The sequence below is a fragment of the Antennarius striatus genome, chromosome 11, assembly GCF_040054535.1.
Source record: "Antennarius striatus isolate MH-2024 chromosome 11, ASM4005453v1, whole genome shotgun sequence".
Taxonomy (NCBI): Eukaryota; Metazoa; Chordata; class Actinopteri; order Lophiiformes; family Antennariidae; genus Antennarius; species Antennarius striatus.
Window position 1 is genome coordinate 21,875,133 of NC_090786.1, and position 21,390 is coordinate 21,896,522.

At 42.3% G+C, this 21,390-nt stretch overlaps 1 protein-coding gene across 1 annotated transcript in view; it reads left to right on the top strand.

The window, feature by feature from the left end:
• The window catches only part of LOC137604196 (adhesion G protein-coupled receptor A3), a 148,350-nt gene that overhangs the window by 9,294 nt on the left and 117,666 nt on the right, over nt 1-21,390 (top strand). Inside the window, exons 2-3 of the mRNA XM_068328169.1 lie at nt 9,738-9,809; nt 19,216-19,287. Of these exons, the coding sequence (XP_068184270.1) occupies nt 9,738-9,809; nt 19,216-19,287 (144 nt within the window). The remainder of the gene's footprint in view (nt 1-9,737; nt 9,810-19,215; nt 19,288-21,390) is intronic.

Genomic DNA, 21,390 nt, shown 5'->3' on the forward strand with positions numbered 1-21,390 from the left:
ATGTGTTAAATGATAGATCTCATATATACATTTAGAGAGGGCTGCCATTCTGCAGAGACCTGACCAAAATGGTCTTGATGGAACTTACTGCATCTAACGTCTCGCTCCATGGGGATTCATTCTACACTGGGTGGTCCTCAGCTTCTCTCCTTCTGACCTCTAGTGGTAAAATATTGAATTCAGGGGTGTCGCAAGATGTTTCAGTCTCTGACTGCCTTGTTTGTCTTGTCTTTGGTGAGGCCTCCTTCAGTGGGATAGGCTTTGGTAGACCTGACCCCATAACGAGGATAAACAGCTGAATTTATCTACAAGATGGATGGAAAATGTGCTTATAGAATTTGATGGAAGTGATAAATAACCACAATGAACACACAGTCATGCTGATGGCTGAAACAACATGATTCCATTGTCCTCAGTTTTGCCTCATAAAATGATAAATCAATGTTCCAGAGGTTGTTTGAAATAAATAAACGGGTGAATTGTGTAAGAGCCTTCAAACGCCAGAATCTGTTGAAACTGATCATCTAGAAATATAAAGGAGTGGAAAATCCAGTGTCTGCCAAGGACACCTCTCTGCTTTGTTACACCTCCCCAAATGATTGAACATAGTCGATCAGTCAGGCACCTTTTAGGACAGCTCAGATGCGCTGTGGGGGGGTACTAGGTGACGTTTTGGTGTCTGTTCCGCGAATTAGCGATATGATTTACACAGGCTGTTTTCCTGTACAAAACCGAGTCGTTCACAAAGTTATGCTCTGTAATGCTGCAAGTTACTGATTAAATATCAGAAATCTGAGCTGTTCCCCATGTGGCCCCCGCCCTGTGGCCAGAGTTACTGCTGTGGATGAAGTGGTTCCAACACACACAGTCCCCTCCAAGTCCATCTTCAAAATTTATAAAACATATTCTAGTGACGTTCTTTCTTGAATATGACTACATTAGGCCTACAAATCAACATTTCTGTCTATGAATGATTGTGTCACAGCCTGCGACATTTTTTGCAGCAGGGAAAAAGAGAACGATAGCTGATGAGAAGAGGATTCAAGGAAGAACAGACCCAATCATTTTCTCTCCTTGCCAATGTGAGACGATTGGCTGCACGTTCGTGTTATTGCAGTATTACTGGAGAAATTAGAGGAGTGCAAAGATAGATTTAAGAAGTAGATTTCATTTGTGGCACCTGACAGGTTTGATTTTGTTTTTTGGTCCAATTTGGCTCTTAGGACGTTTCAGATTGCTGACCCCTGATCTAGTTACTCTAGGGTCGTAAATTTGATAGAAGAAAGGTGGAACTTAAAAGCTTGCTTAAATCTGCTTTTCTTTCTAGCTGCTCTGTAATGACCACAAAACACAGCAAACAGAAGGATTGTTCAAAAATGTGTTTGTATGTGAATTATTTATAAAGCAGAGTCAGTGTGTTTAACGCATATCAATTATTTATATGTGATTTAAAAAATTTGAATCGGATGATGACTTCCTGTTTTTCTATAAGCTAAGGTGACACGTACTCCTTGCTCTGTCTTCAGTGGACATATATGTGGCAAGGGAAGAACATCTAACCTGACAACAACCTATTCAAACCAGACCTTTACAGGCTGGGAGGTGAACTCTGTCTAATGGATTCCTGCAGCAGCGTCCACTCATGTTAGCACACCCACAGCATTATTCTACCTTACACAGACATCACGAATGATAAAACCTCACGCAAAGAATCATCAAATCTGTCAATTAATAAGACATGTCGGATGAGGGCATTTACTGGATAAGAAAATGAATGAATGAATGAACGAATGAGTGAATGGATGGATGGATGAATGAAGGAATGAACAGTTCAAAATGTGTACATTTGAAAATAACAGTACAGGTAATCCTCGACATACAAACATTCAGTTTAGGAACATTCGAACAAGATATGAAGATACGAACTGTAATGGTTATTTCTTGGGCCTATTGATAACCATTGGTGGCCGAGCAACAATGCCTGACTCTCTAGCAGTCCAAAATGATCCAAGGTCCACAAAAGTTTGTAGCCAAAAAATAAACCAAGATTTAATTCAAACTAAAATTAATAAAAAAGACCAGAAGATCAAATGTTAAATTCAAATAAGGATTGCACTGATAAAGTTAGAATTTACAAAGGAGGATTAGTCTAATCTAAAGCTTGGAGGTTATGCATTGAGCGTCAAACTGTGTCTTCCTACTGCGACCACGCCCTGGGGCGGCAGTGGCTCAGTGGTAGAGCAGATGTCTTGTAGACAGATCGCCCCAACCATCGGGATCAAATCCCGCTCCCGCCAGGATGCCACCAGGAGTGTGAGCTGACGGTGGGAGGCGTCAGCTCACCTCCCAGCCACTGCCGAGGTGCCCTTGAGCAAGGCACCGTCCCCCCTACAAGCTGCTCAATTGGGGAGCGTTCCAGAAGCCGCTGCCCGTCACTCTGCCTCCCTGATGTGTGTTGTTTGATGTGTACTAACTGCATGCTTGCAGGCCCCTTTGTGTGCTGTGTTCAGGGGGCCGGTGTATACATTGATTGTTAAAAAAAGAACTAACACAACAGCATGTATTGAGTGACTGTGTAATTTCCCTGCGGGGATAAATAAAGTATACTTCTTCTTCTTCTCCAGGTAGGATGCCTGGACCTTTATGCTCCAGTCCAGCCACTAGATGGGGGTGAATCTGGGATATGGCTCAAACAGAACTAATATGAGTTCATGCAAACAAACATTCATTTTGGCTCCTACACATCCGGCCCCTAAATGTCTTAGGATTAAAACAATTATTCAACAAAATAATGGAGCCAATAAATGATATTACAAAGATTTTTTTTTTCCAGTGTTCATCCAATAGCAGGCAGAGCTTAGTGATAGGCCGCTCTAAGATGCCCATCTTCGTCTTGAGTCTAACAGATCGTACTAACCCTCTTGAGTCAGGTTTCGTCTCCAGGACTCTTGCCAGAGGCCACGATGATCGTGGGGAGGCAGGGTCAACTATCATCACGATGTCTCCGACCTTGAAGTTCTCTTGAACCTTCGGCCACTTTTGTCTTTCTTGCTAAATATTTTCAGTGCTAAATATTCTTGTGTCCATCTTCTCCAGAACACATCAGCCAGGTACTGTATTAATTTCCACCGGCGCCTGGTGTGGGAGTCAGCCTGTGAAAACTCACCCGGAGGGACAACTGGTTGGGAGTTAAGTAGCAGGATGTGGTTTGGGCTCAGAGGTTCTGAAGGGTCTGAAGGGTCAGAGGATGTTGTAGTGATTGGGCAGTTGTTAAGGATTGCCTCAACCTCACAGAAAAGTGTCTGAAGACCTTCATCATCTACTGTTTGTTGGTGTAAAAGAGAGTTCAGAGTCCATCGTACCGACCTAATAAGTATCTCCCACACTCCACCATGGTGAGATGCTCCTGGTGGATTGAAATTACATCCTATCCCTTTCTCAAACATGGCATTTTGGATTTTATTGCTGTTGAAAGTAGCCAAAGCTCTTCTCAGCTCTTTTTCAGCACTCACCATGTTGGTGCCATTGTCGGACCAGATGTGCTTTACCTGGCCTCGTCTGCACACAAATCTCCTGATAGCCTGGATACAGGACTCCGTGTCAAGTGAGCAGGCCATTTCGAGATGAACGGCTCTGCAGGACATGTAAAGATCATACCGTATCTTTTAACTAGACTTCTCCCTCTTTTGGTTTCTATTGGTCCAAAATAGTCCATGCCAACATTAGTGTATGGTGGGAGATGTGGCTGTGTTCTTTGTTGTGGTAAATCAGACATCTTTTGCTCTCCTATCCTGCCTTTCAAGCGCCTGCAGGTCACACATTTTGAAATAATTTTTCTTGCTGCACAATTGGCACTGACGATCCAGTACTTTTTTCTCAACTGAGTGAGGATGTAATTCCTGCCACAGTGCCCATACCTTTCATGGATGTGATGGAGCAACATACTAGAGATACGAGACTGTTTAGGAAGGATGATTGGATACTCCATGGTCTCAGACATGTCTGACCTTGATAGTTGGCCTCCTACTCTCAAGAGTCCATCCTTCAGTACTGGATCTAGCCTGTGGATGGTGTTCTTTCTCAGAACTCTAGGTGGTGTCTTTTCTAGGTTTTGTAACTCACTTGGGAAAGCCTGTTTTTGAGTAAAGGCTACAATAGCCTTTTCAGCCCTGTTAAAGTCTTTCAGGGATACATACTGACCACCGAGCGTTGACCTAAAAGCTTGTTGTTTCTGATGACGAGAACGTGTGTTGACACTGGGGGGTGGCTCTTTCCTTTTAGCAGACGAAGCAAAAAGGGTGTCTCCAAGCTTTTGGTACCACGCAACAGCTTTCACTAACTTGGTCCACTCTGAGAAGGAGAAGAGAAGGATGAGAGTTGGATTCGGAACATCTTGGGTTACCACATTGCATACAACAGGATAACCTTTGACCTCTGGCTCACCATGGGGTAGACTTCTGAATGATGGTTTCCACTGGCCAGTTGTACTTTGGCTTCCAAAGAAAGTCAGGCCCATGGATCCATCTCCTGTTTTCAAGAAATTTACACATACTCAGCCCTCTAGAGGCGTCATCTGCTGCTTACTGGCTACGTATCTCCACTGTTGGATATCTGTGTTCTCTCTTATCACAGAAACTCTGTTTCCCACGAAGGTGTGGTACCTGGCACTGTCATTGTGAATGTATTTTAGAATTGCCTGGCTATCAGTCCAAAATATGGAATCCTCCAGGGGTTGCTGCAGTTCTAGCCTCAGCATTTGTCTACCCTAACAGACAATACTGCAGCTGCCAGTTCCAGTCTGGGAATGGTCATGTGCTTCGAGGGGGCTACTCTTGCCTTTCCTAACATGAAAGATACATGTATCTCTCCTCTGTCATTGGTCATTCTAAGGTAGCTTACTGCTCCAAGCCCTGTCTCGCTGGTATCAGCAAAATGATGAAACTGAAAGGATTGTGGCTTTCCAAAGTTGCTGGGTTTGATACAGCGGGCAACACTAAAGTCTGACAGTTTGGGAAGATCTTGAACCCAATTCATCCACTGCCTAGACTGATCTGTGGGTACTGGCTCATCCCATCCATGGCCTTGCCTACAGAGCTGTTGTAACAGTTTTTTGGCTGGGAGAGTGAGAGGCGCTAGAATACCAAGTGGATCATACACGGAGCTCACCATTGACAGAATGCCTCTCTGTGTGTGTGTGACCTTTCAGTGACCTTGATGTCAAACCTGAAGGTGTCATCCTCCACACTCCACTGAAGTCCTAGTGTACGGTCAGTGGGAAGTTTGTCTTTGTCCAGATCTAATGATTTGATGTCCTTCCCTTGGTCCTCCTCCTTTATGGTAGAAAGCACAGCTCTACTGTTACTCACCCACTTGGTGAGTTGGAATCCTCCTTTGCTGCATAGCTCTGCTAAGTCTACTCTCAGCTGCACTGTTTCCTGTACTGTGGGCAGAGAGGTTAGACAGTCATCCACATAGAAATTCCTCCGTATGGTGTCGGTTACTTGAGCTCTGATGTGGGAATTGTCATCAGCAGTCCTTCGCAGGGCAAAATTAGCACAACTCGAGGATCCTGCACAACTGGATCCTGCTCAATGTCTCCACCTGACCACCACAAAAAGCGCAGGAAGTCTATATCTGACTTGGAGACTTTCACTTGGTGAAACATGGATTTCATATCAGCCAGTAGTGCAACAGGCTCTAGTCTAAACCTGAGCAAGACCCCTACTAGTGAGTTGGTAAGGTCTTGGCCACGCAAAAGTTCAGAGTTGAATGATGTGCCCTGAAACACAGCACCACAGTCAAACACCACCCTAAGTGTGTTCTTTTTGAGGTGATGGACTGCATGTTGTGGGATATACCAGGTTCTTCCATCAGTTTGTTTTTCCTCTTCCTGGGGGACCACCTCAGCATGTCCATTGGCTAAAACATCACTGAGAAAAGCAGTGTACTCTCTGTGGAAAGAGACATCTTTTAGTCTTGAGGCTCATGAGACAGCATGGCTATGTGGCGGTTGCTGGGCAGTTGTAAATCATCTTTCCTGAAGGGCAAGTTTAGAATGTAGTGTCCGTCTACTAGTGTGACTGACTCAGTAGCAATTTTGAGGAACTTCTTATCCTCAAGTGACATTTCATGCTTTTCCTCGGATGTCTTTTCATTAAAGTCGTGATTGTACTGAGTAATCAACTGCTGCTCTAGGTTTGCTACAGAGATTCTGTTTACTGTGATAGACCGAGAGACAGTGTCAGTACTAGATTCACCACCTCTTAAGGGACCATTGACTACCCACCCCACTAGGGTCTTCACTGCATAGGGTCCCTCACCCTGACTATTTACAATTTCCAAGGGTTCAATAACCTTTGAGGCGTTTGCTCTCATCAGTAGCTCAATGTTGCCGTCTATCTCAGGCATGTCAACATTTTGCAGATATGGCCATCTAAAGAGATCCTGCTTTGTGAGAATGTGGTCAGTAGTGACTGGCATCTCTTTTTGCATAAACACATCCGGTAACTGCAGAAAACTGTTTCCCTTCATTCCAGACACTTCTACTCCTGAGACCACAAACGTTGGTACCAGGGCTTTTGAACCAGTTCTTGGAACGAAAACGAAAACCAGAAACTTTTGGTATTTTGGCAGGAACGAAAACGAAACCGAAAACTTTATATTTTTTAATGTTCCGGAACAGAATCGGAACAGAAAATAATTGTACACCGGTTAATACCGGGATTTTTTTTGTTCTTCAAAAAAATATTTGACCTCATGTTTCACTTCCTGTCATTCACTGGACGCGGGATGAGAGAGGAGGGAAGTAGCGGCTATCAGCAGCAGTTAGGAAAAGGGCAGTCTCCCAGTAACAATGTAACAATTTAACAATTTAATTTCCTTTCTTTGTTGAAAGCAGTTCTTTTCTTGATGGAAAAAGTCTTTGACTTGTGTAATGGTTATTTCTTGGGCCTATTGATAACCACTGGTGGCAGAGCAAAAATGTCTGACTCTAGCAGTCCAAAATGATCCAAGGTCCACAAAAGTTTGTAGCCAAAAATAAACGAAGATTTATTTCAAACTAAAATTAATACAAAAGACCAGAAGATCAAATCTTAAATTCAAATAGGGATTGCACTGATAAAGTTAGAATTTACAAAGGAGGAGCAATCTAATCTAAAGCTTGGAGGTTATGCCTTGAGTGTCAAAGACTGTGTCGTCCTGCTGCGACCACGCCCTCCAGGTAGGATGACTGGACCTTTATGCTCCAGTCCAGCCACTAGATGGGGGTGAGTCTGGGATATGGTTCAAACAGAACATATGAGTTCATGCAAACAAATATTCATTTTGGCTCCGACACAAACAAACACAATGATTGCTTAAAAACTAGCGGAGAGTTCCTTGAAGTGTTTCCTTGTTCTACTCCTCAAGAATTAAATTATAGGGAGCAAAAGTTTACCATAATGTAATCTAAATTCAAAACCTTTATGTGGATCACTGGTGACACTTAATGGTAGATAGTTATCGCAACTGTACGTAGGTATATTAAAATGATTACATGTTTTTTTCTTATTTACCATAAAGTAACATGATATTATGTGCTTTAAATTGTTTTCTAATGATTTTAAGAGTCCAGTTTTTGTGAGGACAGATATTAAGGCAAATGAAATGCCGAAAACGTAATTGTTATTTTTCCATATATATATATATATATATATATATATATATATATATATATAAAACCGATGTATAATCCAGAACGATTTAACTCATATTTGAAGTCATATTTTATTTTATTAACTCATATTTTAAGTCGTATTATATTTTATTAGGTGTTGTTTGTATATCCTGTAATTTATTTATTTTTTGGTCAGTTTTGGAGAATAGTACTATAGTATCCCAGTACTTCTCTACCTGTCACTCAATCTGCGATGCGGTGAAATTGCGAGTTTTGATGCATGAATGTGTGAGGGAGCTCTGTATGTACTGTATATATATATATATATATATATAATGTGTGCGTGTGTGCATCCATTCATTCATTGTCATGACCCTCTATTCTGCTTCGTGGGTCATGATTGTTGCTGGAGCTTTCTTTTCTTCAGTTCTGGTTTCATCCTGAGTCATTCTTAGAAGTGATCGGTCCTTTCCCCAAAATGAGTTTGTAGACTCAGTAACAGGATAAACTGAGACACACTAAAGGTTGATTCATGAGAATTTTTGTCTTTCAAGACATGTTCTTTCATACTTTTCTGTCTTGTTTGAGTATACTGTATGTCTTAGTGTCATGTCTCAGGTGCTGATTCTACAGCCTGGCATTGTCATGTACAAACTGTCATGTACACATTCACTCACTGGATGTTGTTAAATGAACGTGGGGAAATGATGGGGGAGGGGAAGGGTGAGATCTGGCCCTGTGAATGACTGTGTGTGGTCATATACTGACAACATACATCAACCTTCACTACTACAGTAATACTCTACTAAAAGCAATCTAGCATCAACTGCTACTCTTATAACCATATTACAAGGCTATAATCCCCAGAATACACACATTTCAAAGACAATATACTCAGCATAAAATGATGGGAATTAAAACATGACATATATGGCACATGTGGCAAATGCTTATAATAACATTTCATCATTCGTTTTGAGCTGCTTATCCGGATCCGCTTACAGTCAACTTCTTTCCAAGACATTCCCAGGCCAATCGAGAGGCTTAATCTCTCCAGCAAGTCTTGGGTTTGCCTCTGGGTCTCCTCCCAGATGGACATACCTGGAACACTTCCCTAGGAAGGTGTCCAGGGGTCATCCTGACCAGATGCCTGAACCCCGTCAGCTGGCTCCACTTGATGCAGATGAGCATTAGCTCTAGCTTGAGTCTCTCCTGGATGTCTGAGCTCCTCACCACATCACTAAGGCTGAGCACAGACACCTTGTGGAGAAAACTCATTTCAGCCACTTGTACTCAGGATCTTGTGCTTTTGGTCATTGCCCAGGGCTCATGACCATAGGTGAGGTTTGGAACATGGACAGAGTGGTAAATTGAGAGTTTTGTCTTGTGGTTCATGTTTCTCTTCACCACCACTGACTGCTAGAGCGTTAACATCACTGATACACCTGACTATTTACCATTCTATTTTCCCTCACTTGTGAATAACACTCCCCACCTACCTGGAGGGGGCGTTGTCTCCGGGAATACAGAGATGGGTGAGTAGCCATGAGCCACCCACCCATACCCTTGATACCCGAATGGACTCTTCAGTGGATGTAAGTCGTAAGCTATCACCAGGTCCAGAAAATACATGCATATGGACTGGTTGGGCAATCCAATGAGAATTCAACAGGCATTGCGGCGTATGGACATTCATTTAGCACAGTAATGCATTTCGCCAATTTCTTCAGAACAAAGCATGAATGAAGCCTGTCTGAGTAGTGCTGAGCTGGAATTCCTTTAATCCTTTCTCATAGGCTGATATTTTAATATGTTGTTGGATCATTACACATCTGAATCACAAACAGCCATAAACAAAACCCTCACATGACCAGCTAAATCATTTACATCCACAATCTAATCAGACATCAATCTGCATCATTTACTGTACCGACATGCTACCCACAGGAAGAACAATGTTCCCGTCATTTGAATGAACACCGGTCCTTTGGTGCAGCTGTTATTTTCATGGGATTTAAAAACATGTCAAGTACTTGTTGACCTCATATTTTCCTCTCTCATATCTTTTGCTCTCCAACAGAACCCTGAGTAACAACAAGATCTCCCTGCTGAGGAATGGCTCCTTCTATGGATTAACTGCCCTGGAAAAACTGTGAGTACTGATGTGAATCAGAGGCTCGTTACTGTTTTTTCAGGTAGCGTTGAGCTGGTAGGTCAATGGGTGTTGGGATTTGGGTTGGGAACTGAAGAGTTGTTGTCCCAGCCCAGACAAAAAAAGAAATTGAGGACCGTAGATTGGTGGTTGGACAGGCACCTTGGACAGTGCCAAGGTGCCCCTGAGCAAGGCATCTATGTAACTGTAGTCTTGTGTAATGTATGAATGAATTAGGACATTCTTGATTAGGTTTACCCCGTGGTTGGCTCACTGGTGGTCTTCACCTGTCTGCTTTTCTGCCTTTCCTCAGTTTTCACAGTACATTTCTTAAAATGGGGAGCATCATATGAAGATCTAATGCAGAACTGACTAGGGACCTTTGATGGATGGAACGGCTGCTCTTGGTCCATGTCAATGAATCTTACATCACATGCGATGTCCCAGTGGGCTGTAAGTCTGCATGCTGATGAGGAGCTCAGTGACGGCTGCCCTGGCTTTTCATGTCTGTCGTGTTGAGGTCAACTCATGATTGATTTAGTCCAGCAGAGCAATCACTGCACATTCTACCTGAGGGTAACTCTGACACTGGAAACAAAAGGGGCTGAAATTATACCGAAGAGAACAGTATATTGCTGAATAACTCTCCGTTCTCATTCAATCTCCAGATGTATGAGCACACATCCTTGGCAATGTTTAGAAACTCATTTTAAGATCATAGACAGACTCAAGTGACTGTTTTGAATATCATGACAGTCAGTGGCCCTGAGTACTTCATAGTGAAATTCACATTGGAATAATGTGAGTGGAACAATTATAGCCCTTTCCAAACCTAATTGGATGTCTGTGTCACTGGTCGACCTATAGGATGACATCACCTCTTTCTCTAGAACCAGTCATGAATTTAATCCCTCATCTTTACAGCTTCAGGGTAATGAAATTATAATTGAAGAAATTGGTTGAGAATAAAATGAAACTGCATGTAACTTTTCTAAAGATGTATTTTTTTTGTTTTTTAAACATTCTTGGCATAAAGCATAATATACATGCAGAGATTATTTTTTAAATTAACTTTATATACAGTATATATATATATATATATATATATATATATATATATATATATATATATATATATATAATTACACAGATGCTCCTCAACTTCCGTTTGTTACGTTCCGAATGGCCGAATGTAAAGTATATATATGGTGGGCAGCTCCTTCATTGTACATCCCCTATGAGCAACTTATAAAGGGGACGGCACCTTGCTCAAGGGCGCCTCAGTTTCAGGTTTGTTTGTGGATCTGGGCTATATAAAAATAATGTCTCAAAGGGTTTTACAATCTGCACATGGACAATATCCCTCTGACCTTTGTGCACTGCGAGCAGTACGACCCTTACATCGGATGAGGAACAACTCCCCCCAAAACCCTTTTAACAGGGGAAAAAATGGATGGGAGAAACCTCAGGAAGACTGCAGAGAAGGGACCCCTCTTCCAGGAGTGGACAGATGAAGCAATAGATATGACATGTACAGATTAACAACACAATGATAATAACAATAACAGTAATACATGTATGACAAAGGCTGATCCATCCAGTAGAGCGAGTCACCACCAGCCGATGAAGCACACAGAGGTCACCGATTGCCGATGATCCACCACTCTGAGGATTGACCAAACAGTGCCTAAGTCATTGATCTCAAAAAAGTTATAGTTTAAGGTTACTCTGGCAAAACCCCATAACCACAGCAGAACCAAATGAGGCAGAACCAGCACTCCCCTAGTGGATGGTGAAACAGGACCACTGTGCAGCTTGTGCTATCGCCAGCCACGGAAGCAGACAGAGGTAACTCAGCAGTGCTCAGGAGGTGAGCTGATGTCTCACTGTTGGTTCACACTCCAAAACGTTTTTTGCCAGACACGGATCTTCAACCGGCGACTTCCAGTAAAGTCCAGGACTTAGTGGACTGAGCTACTGCCGTCGTGTGTGCGTGTGTGTGTGCCCGTCCGTCCATCCATTTCCCTGTAGACAAGACAATTGCTATGTCTTGCTGGTCATACATTTGCTGGAGTTTATCTCAGCTGGCTATGAGTGTAAGGCAGGGTTTACCCCTACAGACGCCAGCTCATTGCGGGGGTGTTTCATCCTGATTGACATTCAAACCAAATTCATCTGAACCCCACAAGGCAAACACCTTTTATGCAATTTGCCACCTCAGTCTAGATAGCATCATCTTAGTGGAACCCTGTCTGTTGGACGTGGCCTAGATCCCCGTATGGAGACGTGCCCAGTACCATCAGTCCCAGCGGGGCTCATGGGAGCGCAGCAGGAACAAAGCCCCCACTGTTCTCAGGTCAGGACACTGAATCAGGCGTTTGGTGGCTTCATCATGTGTTCCAACTGCTGAAGCTCTCAGTGTGTGATAATCTGTATGAAACACATAAGAGTTTAGCCTTCACAGTGTTGACACTGCATCACACGAGGTCTACTATGTTTCTTTAAATAAAAGTAAAATCTAAAAATCAAGAAAATGTGCTGCTCTTCAACTGGATGAAGGCATGCACACTCAAAACATCAAGTTCCCCTCTCCTAATAAAATAATAAAATAAAAAACACAATGGTCTCTGAAATAATTTGAAACTGACCAAATAATAATATAAAAATACTGAAAATTAACTGATTGTTTTTGAATTGTGGTTCAACTGGATAATTTAAAATATCTGGGCTGACTGGACGTCAGCTTTGAACAGAGACAACTTCTGAATTCACAAATGATATTGCCCATTCAGAAAGCAGAGATTCTTCCTGTCATAGAGGTCATGTTCCTTTTGAATGCATCACCTGGACAGGTGATTGATGAGGGCGTGTTCCTCTGCTGAAGGGTATATCTTCTGACACTTCCAGTCAAGATTCTGTGAGCAGAATGTGGGAAAGACTCACTACATTTCACAAAAACTGACCCTCAGATTGTCTTCAGTCAGCAGGTCAAAGGTCAGACGTCATTAACGGGGCTGGACAAAAGACAATTTTACTGCTGAAATTAGTGATGGGTATTTAAATAATATGAACCTAATATTATTATTATTATTATTAACTGACTCTTCATATTTTATGATGTGTTATTTTTATTTCCCAGACAGTGTTACAAACTGCTCCCTGACAGTCATGTGACAGTCATGTGACAGTCTAACGTGAGAAATGTTGCTGGGCTGTCGTCAGACTCTGGCACAAAAGAGGCAGAAAATCCAAAGTCAACCTGTGAAACTAATGTTTAATACATAAGTCATTCATTCATCTTCCAAACCGCTGTATCCGCCGTAGCGGGTCGAGGGGAGCTGGAGCCTATCCCAGCTGTATGATGGCGTGAAGCGGGGGAAACTCTGGGCGCAACGCCAGTGCCACACAGACAACCACGCACATACATGCTCACACCTACGGGCAATTTGGGACCGGCCAATTAACCTGAAGTTGATGTTTCTGGAGGTGGGAGGAAGCTGGAGAACCCAGAGAGAACCCACGCAGACACGGGGAGAACACACAAACTCCACACAGAGTGGGACTCCAACCCGGAACCACCTTGTGGTGCGGCAAAAGCGCTACCCACTGCACAACCCATACATAAGTCAATGAATATAAAATGAACAACTTGTGACACCGTCACATTAATGTAGATGTCATAGGAGTTATCGGTTGAATGAATGCGTACCAAAAGAATGGAAAATTTGCATAACATGTATGTATTTTCGGTAGCAGAAATGTTTCCCCTGAAATTACGAATAATGGATGGACTAATGGTCAGGTGTTCATTTTGACTGTTCAGACATTAGTTATATGTAACATGGATTATCATTAAAAAGATCTAAGAACAAATTGGTGTAATAATAGGTAAAAATACCTCAGGACACTAATTGACACAACATAACTTCCCTGCAATTAGACATCCAAACTTAAACTATGAAATAAAGGCAAATACAGTGCGCCCTCGTTCCTCGCGGTTAATGCGTTCCAGGAACCACACGCGATTAAAGAACCTGCAATCAAAATCCCGAACTATCTTATTTACGGTAATTTAAAAGTTTGTGAACCCTTCCCATACGGATATTAAACCACCTTCTATCTGTATTACCTTGAAAAAAACTCTGATAGACTGTTTACAACACTTTTGTGTCTCACGGAAGTCCCAGACTCATAGAACAGAGCGCATTTCAGGATGACGTCAGCCAGTAGAATGAGCGTACGGTATTATCAACATTCCAAAATGCTGTGACGGCTCCCTGCTGGAGACGCTGCTGTTTATGGCAGCCAGGTCAAGAATATTAAGAAACGCCACCAATGGACATCTTCACTGGGTATTTCTCCACCAATCAAGCACATCTACTCCGACCTTGGTTCTGTTAAACGTAATAGTATCCGGTTTAGCCTCGTGGCCACTTGTGATGATGACAGCTGTGTGGATTGTGATTAGAATGGAGACATTTTCCTTTGTTTGCATTGATGGATTGTTGAACTGAGACATTTCAGCTCGTCTTCAGTGTGCAGGGCCATTTGCTCCTCTACAGATGGAGGTAGCTCTGGTTTGCTCTTATTTACTGGATCAACCAGCTGCTTTTCTGGGCCTTTAGTGCCTTGGAAAGTTCAAGAGAAATAAAGAAGTTATCAGTGGTGATATTTCTCCCTCTTCCAAAAGAACAGCTCAGCTAGTTTCAACACCACTTCGTCTCCCAGTCGCTGTCCTGGCCTCTGTCTCATCATCGTCCAGATACGGTGCAGCATGTATGGCTATGTATTTGGTATCAACAGCAGCAGAAAGCCAGAAGTTGATAACAAATTTATCAGCAGTGCCTTGTTTTTGTTGGGAAGAGCTGCTCATCAACAGTTATATCAACACCTGCTGTGTAGCAGTGATGCAGTTCTGGACCAATGTCTCCTAAACTTCAGATACCAGGATGAACTTGTTCTCCTGTAGACATGTGGACCAGAGTCCTGTACCATAAAGCTGGATTAACCTAGCCGGGCTTCCTCTTACTTATCTGGCTTCACTTACCCAGACATCCGCCCTCCGGATTTTCGGTACCATAAAGCCGGCTATCAACTCACTAACTCAATCCAGACTTGTCCACTCTAGATCTGTGCGCGCTCACATAAAAAGGGCGGAGTTTGCTGCATGCGACCAATCGCAAACATGCAACAAACCGGCCCGAGCCGCATATTTCACAACAGAGGAGCAAACAATAATAATTAATAAATACGATCAATACAAATCAATAATCCAGGCAAAAAGCAACACAGCTGCAGCTGCCAAACGGAGCAAGGATCTCTGGGAAAACATGGCCGACTGCGTCAATGAGGAAGTTAGTGTCATTATAATATTACTGCCCCACTATGACTGCACTTGTGTATCTGACTACAGTAACGTGTGTGTGTTCATACATGTGTGTGTGAACCACATGTTTGGTTATGACATGTGATCGTAGCCCCGTGACTTTATGAACAGCTCTACGTACTGTGTTCTTCACAGGTTTTCAGCATCGCCAACAGAATACATAAAAGTACCGATCAATCAATCAATCAATCCATGATTTACTGAAACAAATCATTGATCAATGGCATTTTATCTGTGTGTTGCTTGTAACCCGTCCAACGAGGGATTTCAGGACATCATAATAATTACCAACATCACTCAGAAATATATTAACTGTGGCAAAGACCCTCAGGTCAATGCACACTGTGTGGGGCTGTCAGCGCGGGGTTGGGGTGCGTTCCATTCCTGATGTGAGGCTCCAGCAGCTGACAGATGTAATGTAACCCCTCTCCCCAAAACCTCTACCTGTCTACAGTCATTGTTCAGGCAATCCCCCCGGATTACAGCCATCCCTAAATATTCTCTCTGCCTGAGCGCTCTGCACACAAGCTGTGACCCGAGATCCACCGGGTTCTCAGGGAACGGACGGCCCGTTTTCAGGAGAACTGATTGGTCAGTAGGTGGGGCTGTTATACCTGCTGAGCTCTGATTGGTCAGTAGGTGGGGCTGTTATACCTGCTGAGCTCTGATTGGTCAGTAGGTGGGGCTGTTACACCTGCTGAGCTCTGATTGGTCAGTAGGTGGGGCTGTTATACCTGCTGAGCTCTTATCCTGAACTTATCCTGCTCCGGAGCAGGTTAGGTGTTCAGCATAGGTTACCGCGACAACGTAGCTGGATAGAAAGTCAGCCACCTGTATGGTACCGAAAAGGGTTAAGCCTGAAGTTATCTGGCTAAGCCGTAATCCAGCTTTACGGTACAGGCCTCTGGTCTCCTTTTTGTCAGAACGCAGGAATCACAACATTTCCTAGAATCTGTTCCGGGACATGGTCTCCTTGAAAATTTATCAAATAAGATGTCAGCAAATGTGGAATTCAATGTTTCCATGTCTGTTTGTCTTGGGAGCATCTCTGAAACGATTTGTCAAACTCTTAAAGCACTAGATGAAGCTTCTTCCAAACATAAAGTCACATCTCTCTCTGAAACGGATCTTCTATGGGATTCTTCCTCATCCAGAGTCTGAAACATGGCTAAAGCCTGCATTACATTAATTTTATTTCTACTTATCTTTTTTTTTTTCAGTTTAGAGTGAAGCTATAACTAGATTTTAGCTGCAGAGCACAAAAAACAAAGAGCAAGAGAGAGAGCAAACGGTGAAATATGGTCTAGTCATTCTGAGGGAGCATTAGAACTTATTTCTGCTTTCCTTAAATAATTGAAATTAGTATGAGATCAAGATTATTTGCACCAAAAACACATTTTAGAAGATTTTTTTCACACAATTAGCATTAGGACAAGAATATCTGTAATGAATCCAGTCATTCCAAACAGGTCCAGTCACTAAGCTGTGAGCCCAGAGCTCAGAGCTTCTCTTCCATCTGCTGGAAAAATGCTGCTGATTTCTTGTGACTGTTTTCATTTGGAGTGTAGGCTGAAATCAAGTCATCCTTGAATAAATGACTGGCTTTCATTACTACTCCCTTCTGTTCATCTGAGGCAGTAGAGACATCTTAAACAATCACCACAAATATCACATAAGCACTCTTCATCCACCCACGTGGAACAAATTACCCTCCATAGGTGTGTGACGAATGGGGCTCATTGTTCTAAAAGGGTTCAGACTGGAAATGTTCAAGCAGTAAAGACCAGTCTTTTTATTTAAAGCCTCTAACCTGTGTAATGTTATTTAAATGTAAATATGGTCAGTATTGATGATCAAACATTTAGTCCTGTGATCCTTACTGTACATAACGTTGTCCTGCCCCAGGGAAAGCCGGTGCTGTCCTCGGGGTGTTTTTATCACTGATTTATTTGCAGTCCACTGGTGGAACGTGTGACCAGGCTTTCCTTCAAAGCATAAATGAGCCATGAATATTTATTACATCAATACATGCTTTGAGTTGGCAGATAGCACATTAGCATTAGTGTATATGTAACTATACATTGCGTCGAGTGTTGTTAATGGAAGAGCAAGGCGTTTGAAAGAAAGGGAAGTTAAGCAAAAAGTTGCTTCCTGTGTTGAAGGTCTTCCTCTTAATGGCTCAATCCCATCTCTGCTGGTCCCTATCAGAGGATAGTGTACTGTTTCTGGAGGGGTAGTAGTCACTTTGCCCCTCAGACTACCCTCCAATGAAGCATTTTCAGGTGCTCAAAACAAAGGGGTAGATGATGGGGTAGAAAATCCAAGAATGCATGGTGAGCAGAAGCAGCATAAATGAACAATGGCTTCCATTTAATGAAGTACATAGATGTAATATATCTTCATAAATAACCCTGCAACAATGTTAGAAATTCGTAGGAATATCTGATTAATGTGGATACAAATTAATGAGACTGAACATTTCTGATACTCACTTTGGAAAAATCTCTACTTATGTTTTAACCCACTTTTCTTTCTGTAGATGAAGAACATTGAATGCAGTTCATGTTATTTTTCCCTATTTTGTTCTTTCTATAATGTAGTTCAGGTTGTCAGATTGTCAGCAGCAACAGGCTGGTGGAGAACTAGGGAACCTTCATGTTTTCATGAGGCTGCCAACCTGCTGTGGGAGTGAAGGACCTGAGTGTCTGAGATAATGATCCTAACCAGAACATGTATTGATGACGTGATGCGCTTCCTGGTCATCAATAGTCAGACACACCTCTTTATGTTTGATTGCTTTGTTTTATTTCCGTTAAGTTTCTTAGTTAACTCAACCAAAACATTAGATAACAAAACATTCAGTCGTAAAAAAACAGAACTGGGAACAAAAGTCACCTTAGTCTTCCCCCACCGCCGACCCCAGACGAGTCTGAGACTGGAGCCCATTTTAACGGCATAGTCTGGTTAACAAACCAGCATTTCTCACTATGTGCTTCGATGCTCCTCAGTCACTCAGTTGACTAAACTTCCCATGGTTAGTACACCAAACACACCTTCCTAGGGTAACAGGAGATGAGTCGTAATCAATTCATACTGCTTTGCCTCACCACATTCGATCTGGTGACTCTTGTTCAAAGGGTTGTTTAGGAGTCCTAATTGTGCAGACAGTGTTTTAATCACGGAATAGTTTGACACAGAACACAGATAATTAACCCTTGATTAGTCATATTCTATTAATGAGGGCCTGCCATCCATGTGTTGAGCTCATGCTTTTATATAACCAATTTAGAACCAGGGAGTGTAAAACAAACACAGTTGGTGCTTCTCATATACAGTATTTCACCTGATAGTATTCATGTACTAATGTGTACTGTGTATATATAATATGTAAAAAATGAGTTTCTTCATATATCAATAGGGTCCAGCAACCCTTGTGACCTGCAAAAGTGGAATAGGTGGTCAAGAAGAATGAATGAATGAATAATCTAACATTGCATTGATTCAGGTTATGTAATCCTGGACTTTGGTTTTAGAGATTCAAAAGAATTTTTCCATACATCCATACATCTTCCACCGCTTATCCAGAACCGGGTCGCGGGGGCAGCAGCTCTACTCTGAGCCCCTCGTGGACAGCAGTGTTTCTACCCTATCTCTAAGGGAGACACCAGCTATCCGCCTGAGAAAGACCATTTCAGCCGCTTGTCCTTCCGCTCATGACCATAGGTGAGGTAGCAAGTATAAATCATACCCTGACATTGGTATTGAATTAACAATGTTTTTTGAAGAATTTCAGATTGTTTCATCAAAATCTCTCTGCCATTGTAATACAGGTATTACACAATATACATACAGTATATTTTACTGTATGATGAACTACGAAATAACAGGAAAATCGGATTCTTCCTGTTTCTGTAACACTAGTCACTAGTTAACCATTGTATTTCTACTATTTTGTATCTGCTATTAATGATAATTTTGATAATGTAATACCACTGACTGTCATTTTTCTGTCTTTTTCAGAGATCTGAAGAATAACCTGATTAGTACGCTGGAGCCGGGGGCGTTCCGTGGTCTTCTGGCTCTAAGAAGACTGTAAGTATGAAGTGTTAAAAGCTTCCTCTGGGGGACACAGGGACGGGTCCTCTGCCTCCCTTCACGTGAATGTGTGTATGACCAGTCTACAGGACTTGGTGGTTTCATGTCCAGGTGCAGCAGGTTCTCAGGGAGGGGAATGGATTCGTCATTCTCTCTCTCAACTCAGATTCTTGTGGATTAGAGCTGCTGACCTGCTGATTCATGGGCAATGCGGGACATTAAGAGTATATACTGTGACATGACTGAATTATAATGAAAATAATTATCATAATGTTATATAGGAGGCATTCGTTTGTTATTTAGCTGTTATTTAGTTTAGTTAGTTTGGTTATTTTTGATAGATATTACTATGTTGTATATTATATTTAGCAAGAATTTCTTTGTGATATGAGTTTACATTGCTTACACAAATGTCCCAGAATGCACTGCAAAGTTTCATACTGTGAAAGAGTGACTATTTGTTCAAAAGTGACCCAGTAGTTTGACAGTTTTATTATTATTTATTTAAGTGTTAGATTAAATCTACACTGTAAATAATTTGAATATTTTAGATTTTGAAGACTGATAGAAACATTTGCTCCGGTTTGAGGAGCTTCCTGTGAAAGGGGGGCCAGATAACCAACTAGCTGGCTGCAGCCAGCGTAGTAGACCATGTCAGAAACATTTCTGATGCTTAAGGTCGATGTAGGTGACCAGTTTCTACTGTCATTTCCAGACTATTGATCACATCTGAATATAAGGTACACCAAAAAATTTTAAAAGAAAAAAGGAAAAGCTTTGTACATATATAGGCCATAAAGTTTATAAGCGGCTGGTGTGGAGGTTTAGTAACACTAGATATTTGCACTGAACGATTTTTAAAAATCTTAATTAGCTGTTTCACTACCTGCAAAACAACACTTCCGTCTCCACGGTGTCACCATCTATTCATTAACGCCACAGTTACGTTCAGCGGCTGTTTCAACAGTGATCGGTTGTCTTTAACTTAAAGCTGCATGGTTTGGCTGTCTTCACGTGTTTTACATCATAAGGGTTGTGAATGTTATGGAAAATGTCTGTTCAAAACACAATCAAACTGCAGTAGCGTTTTCCTCACTGCATTAATTCTTCCACCTGACTCTCCCTCCTGGACTTCCTGCTAAAGTGATCACTGGAGGCCTCAGCCCAGAAATAGATTAGCCTCATCCTTCTTAACCACAGTGTGTGGCTTATAGTACTGAAATTAAAGTAATTCTTTGTCATATTTGGTAAAACTACCTTTGTGACCTGACAACAATCCGCGAGTCAACAAAGCAATACCATTTTTTAACGATGGTATTGCTTGTAATATAATTTACATGAACACCAGCGCCTGAGTCAGAGGAGGAATGTCTGATGGAGGTCAAACTCCAAACCCCTCCTTGAAGAGGGGTTGCTGTGTGTGTGTGTGTGTGTGTGTGTGTGTGTGTGTGTGTGTGTGTGTGTGTGTGTGTGTGTGTGTGTGTGTGTGTGTGCTGCGCACAATAAGTTAGGGATATTTTGAGACGCTCAAAATATGGTGTTTGTTTCATTTCAGTGATTTTTGGGATAGAGAGGCAATTGTATTGAGGTTGATCGACACACCTCATTTTTCGTTTTTGTGATCTGCAGTGAGAGCAGGGAACAGGTGGAGGAGAAGCTAGAGAGGTGGAGGTTTGTCCTGGAAAGGAGAGGAATGAAGGTTAGCCGCAGTAAGACAGAGTACATGTGTGTGAATGAGAGGGACCCAAGTGGACGAGTGAGGTTACAGGGAGAAGAGATCAAGAAGGTGGAGGATTTGAAGTACTTAGGCTCAACAGTCCAGAGCAATGGAGAGTGTGGAAAAGAGGTGAAGAAGCGTGTCCAGGCAGGATGGAACGGGTGGAGGAAAGTGTCAGGTGTGATGTGTGATAGAAGAGTTTCAGCTAAAATGAAAGGAAAGGTGTACAAAACTGTGGTGAGACCAGCGATGTTGTTTGGTCTAGAGACAGTGTCACTGAGGAAAAGACAGGAGACAGAGCTGGAGGTAGCAGAGATGAAGATGCTGAGGTTCTCTCTGGGAGTGACCAGGATGGATAGGATCAGGAATGAGTACATCAGAGG